At 46.3% G+C, this 15,847-nt stretch overlaps 2 protein-coding genes across 3 annotated transcripts; both read left to right on the top strand.

The window, feature by feature from the left end:
* The first annotated feature begins 1,153 nt into the window (after positions 1-1,153).
* slc7a2 (solute carrier family 7 member 2) lies at positions 1,154-11,468 on the top strand. Of its 2 annotated transcripts, none has more exons than XM_084010485.1 (12): positions 1,154-1,270; positions 2,252-2,626; positions 3,363-3,518; positions 4,350-4,515; positions 4,599-4,735; positions 4,813-5,035; positions 5,840-5,979; positions 7,333-7,435; positions 7,813-8,021; positions 8,967-9,133; positions 9,225-9,333; positions 9,968-11,468. In XM_084010485.1, the coding sequence occupies exons 2-12, from the start codon at positions 2,260-2,262 to the stop codon at positions 10,159-10,161; spliced, it is 1,971 nt and encodes a 656-aa protein (XP_083866611.1). In that variant the 5' UTR covers positions 1,154-1,270; positions 2,252-2,259; the 3' UTR covers positions 10,162-11,468. The 2 variants fall into 2 exon arrangements, with proteins under 2 accessions (XP_083866611.1, XP_083866612.1); XM_084010486.1 differs by lacking the exon at positions 5,840-5,979 and adding an exon at positions 6,218-6,354 and having other exon boundaries at positions 1,155-1,270; positions 9,968-11,466.
* A 640-nt stretch (positions 11,469-12,108) lies between these two features.
* pdgfrl (platelet-derived growth factor receptor-like) lies at positions 12,109-15,792 on the top strand. Its single transcript, XM_084008966.1, has 6 exons — positions 12,109-12,263; positions 12,867-13,140; positions 13,234-13,385; positions 13,972-14,265; positions 14,607-14,743; positions 15,468-15,792. The coding sequence occupies exons 1-6, from the start codon at positions 12,209-12,211 to the stop codon at positions 15,654-15,656; spliced, it is 1,101 nt and encodes a 366-aa protein (XP_083865092.1). The 5' UTR covers positions 12,109-12,208; the 3' UTR covers positions 15,657-15,792.
* Positions 15,793-15,847: the final 55 nt, after the last annotated feature.

The following is a 15,847-nucleotide window of genomic DNA, read 5'->3' as shown; positions in this document are numbered from 1 at the left end:
TTTCTTTCATGATCATTGTTGGGGAGCCACGTTGTGCCGTCAGGCTCTTTGGCTGTTTTTTCTGATAAATATATTGAGGTGTATTTGTAGATCTGTGTGTGTTTAAGAACAAACAGCCGGCATTAGCAGTCGTGTCTCCAGCTTGCCCCACCAACTAAAGAAAACATTGGCTTTTCCCATCAGCATGCAGGTCAGACAATCAACCCCGCAGCCAAGGTTTGGTGGGCGCCGGGCCATGATGTTTGACTGCTCGGCCGGATGGACAGACCAAGAGAAGCGCCGGCTGCAGCCGAGCCGTCGGGGTCGGATTGGTCGAGGTAGCCTGCTAGCAGGTCGCCAGCTGCCGCCTTCCCACTGAGGTCTGGAGCTGGTTTGAGCCGGTCTCGGCAGAAATCTCTCTCTCTCCACTGCAAACTCAACTTTTAATTCTCAAGCAGTGTTTGATTAAAAAAGAAAAGAAGAAAAAAAACAAGTGCCTTCCTGCGAGAGCTCAAACTTGGGGCTGAAGTTGCCGTGGAGATGGCGGGGTTTTTTTTTAAGCGGCGCGCCACAGTGAGCTGTTGTGTGTCATTGATTTTTTTTCTAATGTCCACGGGTCCAATAGCTCAGGGAACATTGAGCAATACCTGTCTTCCATTAGGAGGACTTAACCCCCCGCTACTGTAGCCTCTACCACCCTTCATTGACCAATCAGCACCCATGCTTTTAGCAGCGCTCCTGTGGGCTGCGCTGGGTAAACACAAGTGTCTGCCTCAATGTTTGTCATTGCCAGTTGCCTAACCATTTATCAGTAGTCAGTAAGCATCTGGGCAGCTGGGATCTATGTGCATTAGAAAATGACAAATTCTGCCATCAACATTTCCTTGCTTTCTCTCTCCCTCTCCGTCCCGCTGTGTGTGTGATCCCATGTTACAATGTAGTCCCCCCCCTCTCCACCCCGAACCTCAAGCATGGAGGTGAAACACCCCCTCCCCAACCCCAGGCCTCCTCCCCCCCTCTCGCCTCCCTGCTCGTGGGGGACGTCACTCTGCTGGCAGCGGTGGGACTGGAGGCTGGAGTCTAGGGGCAAGGAGAGGGCAGATCCTATGAAGAAACAGTGTGGACAGAGGGGAGGCGTAAAAGTGCTCGGTGTACATGCCAGCATATGAGTTAGAGTTGAGCAAGGTGCCGTAGCAGACTTCTTTCTGGGGAGTGGTGGATCTTATCTGCAGTTTTAAACCTTCACGTGTGAGCTAGAAGAACCACATCCTCACAGTGTCATCTGAACAAGGTAGGTGAGCGTCTCCAAAATAAAGTTTCTCTGCATAAAGTTACAATAAATACAGCTGGAATTTAATTGATTCTGCAGAAGCTGTGTGTGGTGTGACCCTGCAGACTTTAAGGATGAGCTAGATGTCACTGTACAGTGTGAAACGACATATATTGAAGATGATGGCAGCTTAAATTACTACAATTTGTATTGGCGATGTACAAAATGTCATTTTCACATTTCATTCTTTTCCTTGTCTTTGCAATCTTTCCCATTCACTGTACCCTTGGAGATGCTGCATTTACAGCCCACATTGTAATGTTAATGAGCTGTCACATCCAAAAAACTCATTTTCCACCACACTTAAACGGAGATCAATGCATAGTGGGACGGTCGTCAGCGTTCATTTACGGTCTGGGTAATCAGAAGTTTTTGGTTCAAAGGAGAAGATTTAACTTCAAAAGGAAGCTGGGGGCTTTCCTTTTTCTGAGGGGCATATTTCATTCCTCATGTATCTAATTGTGTTCATGCAAATACGTTAGGCGGGATCCCCAGCGGTCTAATGAAAAGAGACATTTTCAGAGAAAAGACAATGCAAACAAAGAAGACCTTGCAGTTTGTCTTCTTCCCCATGTAATTAGTAAAAAAAAGAGGAGATGCTGGAATGTCCTTATTGTGTTCTAGTGGTGCATTCATGGTCCCCTTATGAATGCAGCTCTTTGATTACTTAGATCCAGCACCATAACAAAGCATTTTAATGGGACACTGACTGTATGAACTTGGCAGGGTTCCTATACCCCACGTCACACGTTTGTAGGGTTAACGTCCCTCTTCACGGCTCCGATCCCACTTTTGTTTAACCTTCACATGTTACACAACCGGCATTTCAGCATTCTTGTCAAGAGAAAAGAGTTGTAAGAGCTGCTCACATTGTAGAGCAGCTGGAGTTTCTAATTCTTCTAATAGTTGTTTTTTCAGGCTTTTCTTCTCTCTTGCCTTCAGGTGCCGACATGCTGGAGCAGGTCCTGTCGTTCGGCCGCTCCCTGGTGCGCAGGAAGGTGGTGGACCTTAGCCTGGAGGACTCGAAGCTATGTCGCTGCCTAGGAACCATCGACCTCATCGCCTTGGGAGTTGGCAGCACTCTGGGCGCCGGCGTCTACGTCCTGGCCGGCGAGGTGGCCAAGGGAGACTCGGGGCCGAGCATAGTCATCTCCTTCCTGATCGCCGCCCTCGCCTCCGTCATGGCCGGCCTGTGTTACGCCGAGTTTGGCGCACGCGTCCCCAAAACGGGCTCGGCGTACCTTTACAGCTACGTAACCGTAGGGGAGATCTGGGCCTTCATCACCGGTTGGAACCTCATTCTCTCCTATGTCATCGGTGAGTTAGTCTTTCAAGCCAAAACAAGTCAAACTTGATTTCTCTAGATCTGCTAGATAAGATAAGGTGGTGCCAGTCTGCCAACAACCTTAAAAACAAGACCTTAAAAATCAATCCTGAAATAGGCAGGAAGCCAGTGAAGGGAGGCCAAAAAGGGGGACATGTTATCCTGTTTTCAGGCAGCTGCATTTTGTACTAATTTCAGTTGGCGAAGAGACGACTGGTGTGCACCCACGTAGAAAGAATTACAGTAGTCCAGCTGAGAGGTAATAAAATAATGAATAACTCTCTCAAGGTCTTTGGGAGGGAGATAGGCCTTTACCTAGACTAAAACTAATAACTCATTTGTTTACGGAATGTGGAGGAGTCAAAGATGCTTGACCAGGCACAAATGACAAATGCTTGAATGTGAGAAGCTTAAGGCCCAAGAAGACTCATCCAAAGTTTAAATCAATCCTCCCTTAGCCTGTTGGGCTCCAATCCTGTTTTGGTGTCATTTTAATAGCTGAGCAAAGGCTACAAAGGCTTACTGTTTTTTATGGGCAAATATATTTGTACCTCATCTGCATAGTGATGAATGGCAAAGGTTTTGTCTCCAAGGGCAATATATACAACACGAAGTAGATTGGGCCCAAGATGGAGCCTTGAGGAACCCCACAAGTAAAAGCACGTTTTTGAATCGGATGTTATTTACAGAATATGCTGATTGGTCCTGGTTTGTGTTTCTTTCTCACAGGTACCTCCTCGGTTGCCAGGGCTTGGAGTGGCACATTCGATGAAATGATTGGAGGGCACATAGAGATATTCTGCAAGACTTACTTCAGCATGAACGCTCCTGGTCTGGCTCAGTACCCCGACTTCTTTGCCGTCTGCCTGATACTGCTGCTTTCTGGTAAGGCAGCAAATAAAGGCACACAGCTGGCCAAATCCAATAAAGAGATGGCAGGACACTGTGATAAGAGCTTAACAGGCAGTGTGAGACCACGCCAAGACCACATTCACCCCCTTCCATTTTAAAAACCCCCTGATGGTCCTGCTTGTCTTCAGCAGCACCCTGCTTCTCTTTCCCACAGTCACGCACAATCACATCTGGAAACCGCCCAACTACAGTTTCTTTACAAGCTCAGATCACTGAGAAGCTCCAGTGTGGTAGCTGAAGGGTTTTAGTCTCTTCAGTAGCTGTTAACTCGGAGAATACTTCATATTCATTTCCCCAAAGTCAGATTCAGTCCAGGGATATAAACTGGACATGACCCTCAGGCTTAAACTGAACAAAACCTTATCATATGTTTTGTATTATCGGCTTGCCAGTGCAATGATTGTATTAGATCAGCGGGGCCCAGAAACAATCCACTAGTGTCTGGTTGTTTTTAAGATGTAGCAACTGTTCATCAAAATCAGATTAAATCTAGATTAAATCCTGCTTTCTGTTCAAAACTAAAAGAAAAACAGAGGTTTGTAACTATCTGTGTATAGCTGTGGTATGAAACACATGTTAGCATTGTCATTGTGCATTGTCATTGTGCGCTTGTTAGCATATTGATGTTAGCATTTGGCTCCACTATGGCTGTGTGTTACGTTTTTGGGTTTCGAGATGCAACTTGATATTATGTTAATGATTCATAATAATAATAAGACACATTGTAACTACTGGACGTTAATGGATCAAATGTTAAAACACCAATAACATGACGGTACTGTACTGGGCTCCCTTACCTTTCAGGACTCCTGTCGTTCGGGGTGAAGGAGTCGGCCTGGGTCAACAAAGTCTTCACGTCGATCAACGTGCTCGTGCTCTTGTTCGTCATCATCTCCGGCTTCGTCAAAGGAGACACATGCAACTGGAAGATATCGGAAGAATCCCTTATCAACGTTACCATAGTTACGAGGTAATTCAACCAATCGCCCATGAAGTAGCGATGCTTCTCAACCCACGTTTGTTGGTATGAAAGCGTTTGATATCCGTTGTCAGGAACTTGTCGGTGGCGGCCAACGTGAGCAGCGATTACGGAGTCGGAGGATTCATGCCGTTCGGCTTCAGCGGGACCTTAGCCGGCGCCGCCACCTGCTTCTACGCTTTCGTTGGATTTGACTGCATCGCAACTACAGGTGAGCTGTCGCTCAGTTTGGGATTTAGCAGGATTTTGTCCAAAAAGCTTACTTACCTGTGTGTGTGTGTGAGACAGGCGAGGAGGTGAAGAACCCCCAGAGAGCCATTCCCATCGGCATCGTGGTGTCGTTGACCGTGTGCTTCCTGGCGTACTTCGGCGTGTCGGCGGCGCTCACGCTGATGATGCCCTACTACCTGCTGGACGAGAAGAGCCCGCTGCCCATGGCCTTCGAGTACGTGGGCTGGGGCCCCGCCAAATACGTGGTGGCTGCAGGGTCACTGTGTGCCCTCTCAACCAGGTAACCACCGGGTCTGCTCTCCTAAAAAATATCCATATTCATGGTCGACGAAAGGCGTGGGTTATTTATAATATGATGACTGATGCATGCTATACATGGGTGTAATGGTGAACTATCTGTCTTATTGTTGGGTTAATTACTGCGGTTTAATGGGACATAGTGCTCCATTATTTCTGTTTTTAGACACCTGCATGCTTTTGTACTACAATTAAAATTGCTTATTTAAGGTGTGCCTGTTTGGTTTTGGTGTGACTTAATTCTTACGTCTTTCTTTCCTGGTGGGGTCTGCATTCATGTTATCAACATTTTGAAGAACTCACGGCAGTTGTTTTTTAGTGAAAACCCTTTGACACATATTCTGGTGCCCGTATGAACTGATTCAAGGACACATGAAATCCCTATTAAATTGACTCCAGCTTTCAAAAACAACTAAAAATCTACTTTCAAACACAAATATTTCACTGTTTAGATGCTAATGTGCTTTTAAAAGCTGCTACAATCTATTGATTCCATTGATTTATGTTGATGAACGTTAATAAATGATCTTCAAGCTCCAACAGGAAAGAAAGACATTCATTTACTTTTAAAAAAAGGGACAATTCAATGCAAAATCAGAAATGCATATTGCCTTCTTACATGTAGTGTTTATAAATCTAGATTCATAAACAGCAGCGAGGGTAGGAGGTGTATTTCTGATTCTGGGTCTGAGCTGTCCCTTTAAGAGCGTTGTGAAGTGTGACCATGTGACTGTTGGTGGTCTTTGACTAACGTGTTGGTCTTGCATGTCTCTGCTGTCTCATGCAGTCTGCTGGGCTCCATTTTCCCCATGCCTCGTGTAATCTATGCTATGGCACAGGACGGGGTGCTTTTCAAAGTCTTAGCCCGAATCAATCCTAAGACGAGGACCCCGCTCATTGCCACTATGACCTCGGGCGTAGTAGCAGGTGAGAGCAAAGGGAGCGTCCGGCCACAATTAATCCCGCTAATCTTATTCTCCACCAATCAAATGTGAAAGACGGTCATATTTGGTTCTTTTCTTCCCTGGAAACTGACTCTTTTAACACTCTCTCCTTTACTTTTTTCTTTTCTAATCATCCAGCTGTCGAGGTTTTCCCTCCATACACATGTTGTTCCTTCCCAGAATGCCCCTCAACTTAACCATGAACCCTCTTCCTCCCTTAGCCTGTTGGGCTCCATGTTCCCTCTGCCGCGCATTCTCTTTGCCATGGCACGAGATGGCATTCTGTTCAAATTTATGTCCAAAGTGAGTAAGCGGCAGTCTCCTGTGGCCGCCACCATGGCGGCGGGTACCACCGCGGGTAAGCTCCTGGGATCAGGACCGCCTCAGGCGGGGGGTTGGTGTCGTGGATCTTGTTTGGGGTTCTTCATCTGTGCACGTGGTGGTGGTGGCTGCATGTTCAACGGAATGATGGTGTTTCCAACGCATGTGAGGAAACGTGTATCAGTAAGGCTTTAAGTTAACGGTCGCTATCTGTTGTGTTTGATGTTGCCTGGAGACGAAGACGAGCTTTTGGGGCAATTATCCAATAAGACGGCAACTAAAAGATCCGCTAGAATTTACCCAGCGATAGCGCTTCCACAACCCATTCAGCCCACCAATCATTTTTTTCCCGCCAAACCCCCCACTTCAAACTTTTTTTCCTTTTTTATAGACTTTTGCTTTGTTTCTGCTTTGCGATAATTCAAAATGCGCAAATGAGTGAAAGGAAACCAGATTTTTTTTTTTTACACGTTTTTGTGCAGATCAAACGACGCAGGCAGGTTAGCTTAGCTTAGCACAACGGCTGGAAACGTGGGGGTTTGCCGGTTGCCGTGGTTACGGTTGGACTACAATTCTGACCACAGGACAGTGAAAATAGAATTACATAATGACAACGTACCTGACCCGGTTGAAGTGCTGGGCAGATGTGAACTCTGGGGGAGGGACCCAGCACCCGGGGGCAGGGGGTCACTTCGGTGTTTTTGAAGCGGTGGGCGAGTGTTTGTGCTGCTGGAGATCAGCTCCGTCCTGCAGCCCGGTGCTGAGATACGTGGCGAGGGAATCTCAGATCAAACAACGCTCGCCGTGGAGACGATCGCAGCTGTCGGGCCCCCGGGAAACACTCGAGTCCACGTCCGTCCGTTGGACGATCTGCTTTTTAATTGGACAGTAATTGCAAGAATTTTACATTTGTGGGTGTAAATGTTTTTGTGTCATGTTGATGATCCTATTTCTTCTAAATGCTCTTTTAAAAGGAGAACGTGTGTTCATTTCTTTACTTGTATTCCTGCTCCAGCCATCATGGCCTTCCTGTTTGACCTCAAAGCGCTGGTTGACATGATGTCCATCGGGACGCTGCTCGCCTACTCCCTGGTGGCCGTGTGCGTGCTCATTCTCAGGTGAAAATAACTAAGAAAACGTATTTATGCAACATTGTGAAACAGCTTCTTTTTTTAAACCCACAGGTATGATTACATGTGTTATTGCATCACACTGCTGATGTAAGAGCTGTGAATGCTCCCATTGTGTGAATGTGAAGCGGCTGCTTGTAGCGAATGAAGGCGTTTGCCGTACACCTCGGCCAGTTGACTCATCATCACCGCAGCGGCATTAACACGCGGTTTAAATGGGTTTTACGGCCCTCGGGTTGTTTTGTAGAAGTAAAAGCGTACACGTGTTTCGCAATCGAAGCGGCTCCTGGCTGGACAAAGGGCTGCTTGTATGTGAGATGCAAGACGTGTGACCTTTTAGTGTTCGACGCCTCTGTCGCATGCAGGTACCAGCCAGACACCCTCGGGCGGCGGCCAGGCACCAGCGAGAGGGACTTCCTGTCCTCGGAGGAGGGAGAGTCCGACCTGACGGAGTCGGAGTCCCACCTCAACATGCTGAACGGCGGCAGCTCCACCCTGCAGGCCGTCCTGCACCCTCCTGCCTCGCCGTCTGAGCATTCCTCCAGCGTGGTCAACATGTCCATCTGTGTGCTCGGTAAGCCGGCTCAGCACACCCGGGTGTCCTTTAGGGGGGGATCTGGTCTGACTAACCCTTAAGGTGTGTTCACGCCAAACGCCAAGGGGATTTATCACGTGGCGTGATTCCATACAAAGTCAACGCAAAGATGCAGAAGCCAATCAGCGTTGAGATTCTCCTCCTGTTGTCAGGAATGGAGACCAAACATGTGGTAGCGGTCTGTGGTCCCCCCAGTGGTCTACGATAGTGGCTCACATTAGTCCAGAGACCAGACCAGACTATGTGGAGGAACCAGAGACCGTCTACGGTCCAAACAACAAGGTCGCTGCTGTATTTATGTCTAGAAGACCTTATTTTAGGTGTTGATGGAGCAGCTAGCACCCATCAACCAAACTCCATTCAGAAAACAAGCATTTTAAGACCTAACAAACCATGACTTTGCACTTTTTATAAATCAGCATCATTATGTAGTTACTTCGGCATCCTTTTTATCCGTTTATTTCAATTAAATCAAAACAAAACTATTAATTTAGGGTTCAAACCTCTGAATATAGTTATTTATGTATTGCATTGAATGAAGGCGTCTTATAAAATAGAAGATAGATAAATAGATAGAAGATACTTCATTCTTCCCCTTGAGGAAATTATATGACAAAAGAATAAATACTGATTTACATCCTGTTTTATATTAAATACAATTAATTTAATATAATACACACATGTAGCGTATTATAGTCAGATCTTATGTGCTCCAAAGTGATATTATAAGTCCATTTCATTTGACCTTCTTATTAGTCTCATATCTTCTCACTGTCGATGTTTGATTGGCCAGTGGGTCTGATCTCTGATCTCCAACAAGGTGTGCAGCATCAGTTGCCATGGCGATCTTCCCTGATGAGAGTCGGAAGACCAAATCGTCTTTAACGATGTGTGTGTGTGTGTGTGTGTGTGTTTGAACCACAGTGCTGGTGGTGTGTGTGGTCAGCTTTCTCACCACGTACCACATCCCCTCCATCCTCGCCGCCGAGGTCTGGATCCTGGCCTCGCTGTCCGCGTGTCTCCTGGTCTTCAGCGGCTGCGTCGTCATGGTCTACAGGCAGCCTCAGACCAGCAAGAAGGTCTCCTTCATGGTGCGTGGCAGCTCACTCAAGTGTTGCATTCTGGGATGGGGACCTGGTCCAACACAACCACACTGAATGTTGTTCTTGCTCCCCGCGGCAGGTCCCCCTGCTGCCGTACCTGCCCATTCTGAGCATATTTGTCAATATTTACCTGATGGTGCAGCTGAGCGGAGACACCTGGATCCGCTTCTCTGTGTGGATGGCCGTGGGTGAGTTCCTTCTGTTACAGCCGTCACAAAGACAAATTACTCATCATCATTTATACTCCACTAAACTCTGAGTTACATAATTTAAATTCCCCCCAAAACATTAATACTCATGAAATAATTTCCAGTGTTTAAACGACACTGTAATCATATTCTTGGTTTATTAAATATTGAATCCACAATCAGAATATCAATAAATAAAGATGCAAAAGATGTATAAGTATGGCGCAAATGTGTGCAGACCAAAAATATGCTTATTGCTTATTTCTGTTCTTCTATTTCTTTAAAGAGTTTGATGAGAAGATCAATTAAAAACTGTTATTAAATATGAAGCAACTGGCAGGAGACAGTTGGCTCTATCTCATTTAAGTTTAGCTTAGTTTAGCTTAGCATAAAGACTAGCTAGCCTGGATCTGGATCTGCCGTGAGCGGTAACAGGTTGCCAGGCAACCACATCTCCTGGCCAAGCAATATCTGATAATCCCACACAGATTAGACAAAGATATAAAGTGCTAATAAATGAGCTTTAGAGATGCCGGTGGATGGATTTTGGATTTCGGACGAGCTAAGCTAAGCTAAGCTAAGCTAAGCTAAGCTAACTGCTCCCGCCTGTTTTATTGATATTTGATTCCCTCAGGCTTCCTGATCTACTTTGGCTACGGCATGTGGCACAGCGTCGAACGCCAGCGCAAACTCCAGGGTCCCTCGAACAGCGCCGGCGCCCAAGACCAGGAGAAGACGGGCGCGGGGGAGAAGCGGGCCGACACCGTGGCGGCGGCGGGAAAAGACCAGGACAGTTTGATCTGCCCGGAAAAGACGAGCCGCTGTTAGAAGCGTCCAAAGACTCTGTGAGGCGACAGATGTAAAAGCACACTGAACGCACCCGTTCGCAAGACAAAAACGCCGCCGTCACAAGCACATCCTGCCTTGCGAAGGCGGCATCAGAACTCTGTGTCGGCGGCCACGTGGCGGGGAGCCGCTCTGTCGCCGCGGCGACGGACGGCACGAAACAGAATTTAACAGACAGGTAACACACTGGAGGGTGATGTTCGTTTTACTTTTTTTTCTCCTCGTTGTTTTCTGTTCAACTTCAAGCCGGTTTGTGTTTTTTTATGTATCTGTATCCATTTATCCGTCCAGAGTATTATTTTTTAGCTTTCGATACACCGATTGTGTAACTACTATTGTAGAGGCGATGCTATGTGTGTGGTAGAAGCACCCGCTGTGTCTTTAGGTTAACGTAAAGTTTGTTTTAGAGGAGGAGAAGCTGTCACTTTTAGACCAAGTCAAGTAGAATTGTAGGCACTTAACATGTCCCGACTGGAATGGAAGCACACAAAGTGCTGGAGGTGGAGCAGAGCGGATAAATCACTGCTGTCATGGTGGCTTCATTCAACACAGGCTTACTTTTTTGTTGCTTGGGTGTGTTATTATCTATAAGCTGTTACAATATGAAAAAAATAAGTATTTTTAGAAGTTGTATTTTTCCACGATCAGATTTACGACATGCTGTATTTTCCTGTTGGTCTGATGTTTCGATGCAAATGCTGTCATTATAACTGTGATGAAATGATTCTGTCTTTACCAGAGTACTTCACATCAAGCACAGTCACGAGTATTACTATATATATATATATATATAGGTTTTTTTCCAGGTTTCCCCTCTCGTGTTTCTACTTTAAACTGACCGGAGTCTCTTAATAACAGGAGGATTCAGTGCTGACATTCCTTCCTCTGTTTTTCTTCTACTCATGAGGCTCAGCGGACTCTGGTTAACGGTACAAATTGGCTTTTTATTAAAATTATTAAAACATATCCCCCCCCCCAAAAAAAAATAAAAAATGATGCCATAATTAAGCTTTTATTCTTAAATCCAGAAGCTAGAGCAGGTCTCCTGCTGGACTGGACCTCTACACCAGTAGAGTCTTCCAGGTTACCGTGGTAGCCGTGGTGTCCTGATACACTGATGTTAACAACTGCAAAAGTACAGTAAATGTATTTTCCAGTAAGACGTGTCTGGTGTTTTATTTCTAAGGGATTTGATATTCAGTTCTATTTGTCTGTTCATTAACAGGAGATCTGAGAGAAAATATGTCAAAGACCTGATTCCTTTTTGGTGAAGATGACGCCCCCATGTGGCCATTAATCCATTCCTTTTAGTTCAGTCCAATGAGAGGGTCCTATATACAGGACTACATAGAGGACTACATAGAGGACTATGTAAAGGATGTAGAGGATGTAGAGGGCTACGTAGAGGACTATATAGAGGACTATATCAAGGACTATATAGAGGACTATGTAGAGGACTATGTGAAGGACTATGTAGAGGACTATGTAGAGGACTATATAGAGGACTATATAGAGGATGTAGAGGACTACGTAGAGGACTATATAGAGGATGTAGAGGACTACGTAGAGGACTATATAGAGGACTATAGAGAGGACTGCGTAGAGGACTATGTAGAGGACTATATAGAGGACTACGTAGAGGATCACGTAGAGGACTACGCCCTGCTGCTACATCACTAAAGACGATGGTGCAACCTGTGAAACTCCTCCAGAACGCACAGCTGTGTAGTTCTGATCCAGCTCTTTAAAGGACTCTTTCATCAGGAAGGGTGAAAAAAAAAAAAAGTGTGATGCTCTCCTTTAAAAAGCATGATGATTCACGCTCGAGGTCCAGCAGAGGGCGCCAGAGTCTGTGCTTCTGCCCTCCAGGTCTGAGGAGAGAGGGAGTAAACAGACGGCTCTGAAGTTGAATGTTTCAGTTTTTCCTCCCCGTCTGTGAGGATGGAGCTGGGAATCTAAACTGAGCCCCCCCCCCTTCACCAAAACCTCCAGCGAGTCCCACGGAGCAGGATCATCCCGTCGGAGCACCATGAAGCTCTGGGTTGTGCTTTGCCTGGCGCTGCTCTGGGTGGAGCTCCAAAACGGTGAGTAAAAGTCTCCGCATCTGTCTGGTAGATCTGCGATCGAAGCAAAAAACCCTGATGTGTTATTGTGATCAGGAGGAACCTGGAGGCCGTGGGAGGATTAGATAATCCGAGGTCTCTGAGGTTCACCAGGAATCGTCTTTCTTCACGCAGTTAATCCGCTACGATATAAACGGTGAAAACATTGCATGAGAGAAGTCAAGAGTGCTTTGGTGCAAAAGTATTTCTGCAGAGCAACTCAAACCAGCTGCATGTGAGGCGTCCAGCAGGCGGTTCTCATTAGCTGGCCTCTGCTGCTGACCTCTCCTCGGAGCTCTCATTAACATCTTCATTCCAGACTGGGTTTTTAAAAGCTTTGTTTTTGTCTTCAATGCTTCAAACGTTCTCTGCAGAGACATAGAGCGGCTGGAAGAGGGGCTGGGCTCTGGACATTTTGTGCCAGTAACAAGTATTTTCTCACTTCCTGTTCAACTGTTGCCTCAGCTGCGTAGGAACGCAACAAAGAGCAGCTCTCTCTGGATGGAGATCCTGGACCCTGGTCCGGACCCCGGTAAAGAACGAGTCTGTATGATGATTTTGATGACTTGACTCCTGTGCAACCAGGTGACTGCCAGCAAATGAAGCGGAGGAAGGACGCGGGAGAGAACCGCATCCGTCCGGGCGGGAAGCGGGCGAAGCTGCGTCACCCCAAACCCAAAGACGTGGGAGGGAAAGGCCCGTCGCTGCTGACGCAGGTGTTAGACAAGGGCCGCTTCCTGCGGCTGGGCCAGACCACGACGCTGACCCCCGGCAGGAACGTGGAGCTGCGCTGCAAAGGCAACTCCATCGGATGGTCGTACCCGACCTACCTGGACACCTTCAACGACTCACGCCTCAGGTAAGGGGGGGCTTCGTCGCGCTCTACGTCGTCGTTGTCGTGAGCGAGCGTGAAAACCTCATCTTTCTGGGGGGGTTTTTTTCCCGCCTCCAGCATCAAGCAGAGCGACAAGTACAGTCAGCTGATCCTGACGGCGCCCTCTGCTGCCGACACGGGGCCCTACAGCTGCTGGGTGATCGTGTGCGACGGCGCCGAGTGCGAGAAGGACCACGAACGCGCCTACGTTTCCTACGTCTATTTCACAGGTGAGTCCTTTACATCGCACGCTACATCGGCATTTTCTAAGATGAGCAAGGAGGCGTGTTTATAAAGATGATGTCACATTAAATATGATTATTTCTAATGCACATGATATGTTTTAAGTAAATACGTAAGAAGGCAACATGCAGAAATAGAACGTTTAGGTTCAGCCCACATTTAGGCTAAGTGAAGCCTGTATTAGTTTTAAAGCTAAATTAGCCTTAAAGCTAATGGAAAAATTAGCTTCAAAGCTAATCCAAAATAACAGCAAAGAAGCACTATACGACATTGAGAGCACTAACATAGCGTCAAACAACTATTTGCTCTGTAAAGATAAGGTGGAGTGATGTCTACCTGAGCAGATGATGAAGTCGCTGTCCCTCTGTGTGTGTTGTTATCTGAGCTTCTAAGCATGTGCTTTAAAGTTCAACTGGATAACATAACATAATCCGATGTTTATTTTCTTCCCGTGATGAAATACAAATATTTGTTTCAAAATAAGTTTTGTGTTTCCAAATGAAATTAGTTTTAAGCACATTTTCATGACATATTGTGAAATCGTGTAACGTTCTTGCTCCTCCGTCCCTCCAGACAAAGACAACCTCTTCGTGCCCTCGGCGATCCACTTCGAGATCGTGTACCTGCGCCCCGACCGCCCCACGACGGTGCCGTGCCGCGTCACCGACCCCCACGCCAAGGTGTCGCTGCACAGGGAGGTCCCTCCGGAGGAGATCCCCACCAACGGGACCCAGGTGACCTACGACCCCACCAAGGGCTTCGTCCTGCAGAACCCCAGCCCCGAGCATCAGGGCGTCTTCTACTGCAAGGCCGTCACCAAGGGAACGCCTCAGATCTCCTCAAAGTACCAGCTGCTCTACGTGGAGGGTAAGGATGTCATCATATATGTGTTCACCACGTCACCTTATTGGTTAGAAGCATGAATCACGAGCTGATGACGTCATCAGCTTCCAGGAAACAGAGGTTGTATGTCACAGCTCTGTCGAAAGCTTCCTCGCCGCTCGCCAACTGAAATGGAAACACAGTTCGGTTGTTGGAGGACGACAAGTGGATTTATGAAAATGGAAATTGTGTTTTTTTTTGGGTGGAATTGAGCTCCCGTGGCATGTTTGACCAGCAGCCTGAGAGGAAACTGAACTCAGTGACGGAGGTTTAACCCTTTAAATCGTCCATCTAAATGTACTCACACCTCTTCACCGGTTTTCCAGTTCCCAGCGGGGCCCCGTTCGTGAGCCTCCAGGCCTCTCCGGAGTCCGTGGGGGGAGGAGACAACGTCAATGTGACCTGCACGGTGCTGGGGGAGCCGGAGGCCGACGTGAGCTTCACCTGGTCTTATCCTGGTCAGGTGAGAGGAGGCGACAGTCATCAACCTGCCTTCACAGACAAAACTATATATAAGATCATATTCAGGGAAACGTTATCGACTCAAACATCCAAACATCAATGCTGTTATTATGTATTTATTATTAGTATTTATATAAATGATTTATTATTATTATCAGTTATAATTCTTTCATTGAGCAGTGAGAATAATCAATTTATTATTACATTTTCTGTTAAAAATGTAAAATATCATGGATAAAAGGATATTAATGTAATCATTTAATTTACCAATTGATAATTGTCTTTGCAACACATTTTTTAAATTTTTTGTTTTCCAATATTATACCAATTTGTTCTAATGATATTAAAAAAGAAAAGAAAAGAAAAAAGTCTGGAGTGCCACCAGAATAATTATCTATTTTTTATAGTAATTATTATTATTTCATTGATGGATGATCTTTATTTTTTATTTTTTAATTAACAAATTTAATGAACAAAACTCGAGTACTTTTGATGCTTTGATGCCTGTTTGGCTTCCTCACTCGTGCCGGTACGTCCAGGTGTTAAAATCAAACGTCCCCCCTTCAGCAGGTGAATGTGAAAACAAACAAACCCCAAACATTCATCATTCTGCACTGAAGCTCACATATTCAAGTGAGGTCATAAAAATAAAAACCCAACACATAATGTGGAGGAGGGCTTTAGGGAGCTTTTTGGCGGTAACAGATGTGTGTTTTGTTGTGCAGGGCCGCCGCCCGGTCCACGTCCAGACCTCCTGGCGGCTGGTTAACAGGGGCGTGAGTCACACCACGCGGGTCTCCCAGAGCGTCCTGACGGTGGACGACATGGAGACCATCGACTTCGGAAGCTACGTCTGTAAAGCCAAGAACCAGCACGGCGAGACCATCGTGGCGACCAACGTCCTCTCCAAATAGCCTCGGGCTGCGTCGTGATGTCATCGACATATAACCGGAACACACGAAGCAGCGAACGCGATGACATCGACATGTACATACTGAAATATGGGGTGTATTTTTAGATTTTGATTTACATATTAAAAGATTTGCTACATCTTCTGTTGAAGGGTTTTCTGTTTTTCACTCTACGTTAAATAAAGATTCTCCAA

Source organism: Eutrigla gurnardus (assembly GCF_963514095.1).
Source record: "Eutrigla gurnardus genome assembly, chromosome: 5".
NCBI classification, from domain to species: domain Eukaryota; kingdom Metazoa; phylum Chordata; class Actinopteri; order Perciformes; family Triglidae; genus Eutrigla; species Eutrigla gurnardus.
Note: the sequence above shows the minus strand (reverse complement) of the source record. Positions and strands in the feature narration are given on the sequence as shown.

What these genes read in the sequence shown, in the direction of transcription:
- slc7a2 (XM_084010485.1), top strand. Translation starts at nt 2,260, where the DNA reads ATGCTGGAGCAGGTCCTGTCGTTCGGCCGCTCCCTGGTGCGCAGGAAG. An exon ending in AACGTTACCATAGTTACGAG is followed by an intron (nt 4,516 to 4,598) that starts GTAATTCAACCA and finishes ATCCGTTGTCAG; the next exon opens with GAACTTGTCGGTGGCGGCCA. An exon ending in CTGTGTGCCCTCTCAACCAG is followed by an intron (nt 5,036 to 5,839) that starts GTAACCACCGGG and finishes TGTCTCATGCAG; the next exon opens with TCTGCTGGGCTCCATTTTCC.
- pdgfrl (XM_084008966.1), top strand. Translation starts at nt 12,209, where the DNA reads ATGAAGCTCTGGGTTGTGCTTTGCCTGGCGCTGCTCTGGGTGGAGCTC. An exon ending in CTGGGTGGAGCTCCAAAACG is followed by an intron (nt 12,264 to 12,866) that starts GTGAGTAAAAGT and finishes CTGTGCAACCAG; the next exon opens with GTGACTGCCAGCAAATGAAG. An exon ending in TTCCTACGTCTATTTCACAG is followed by an intron (nt 13,386 to 13,971) that starts GTGAGTCCTTTA and finishes CCGTCCCTCCAG; the next exon opens with ACAAAGACAACCTCTTCGTG.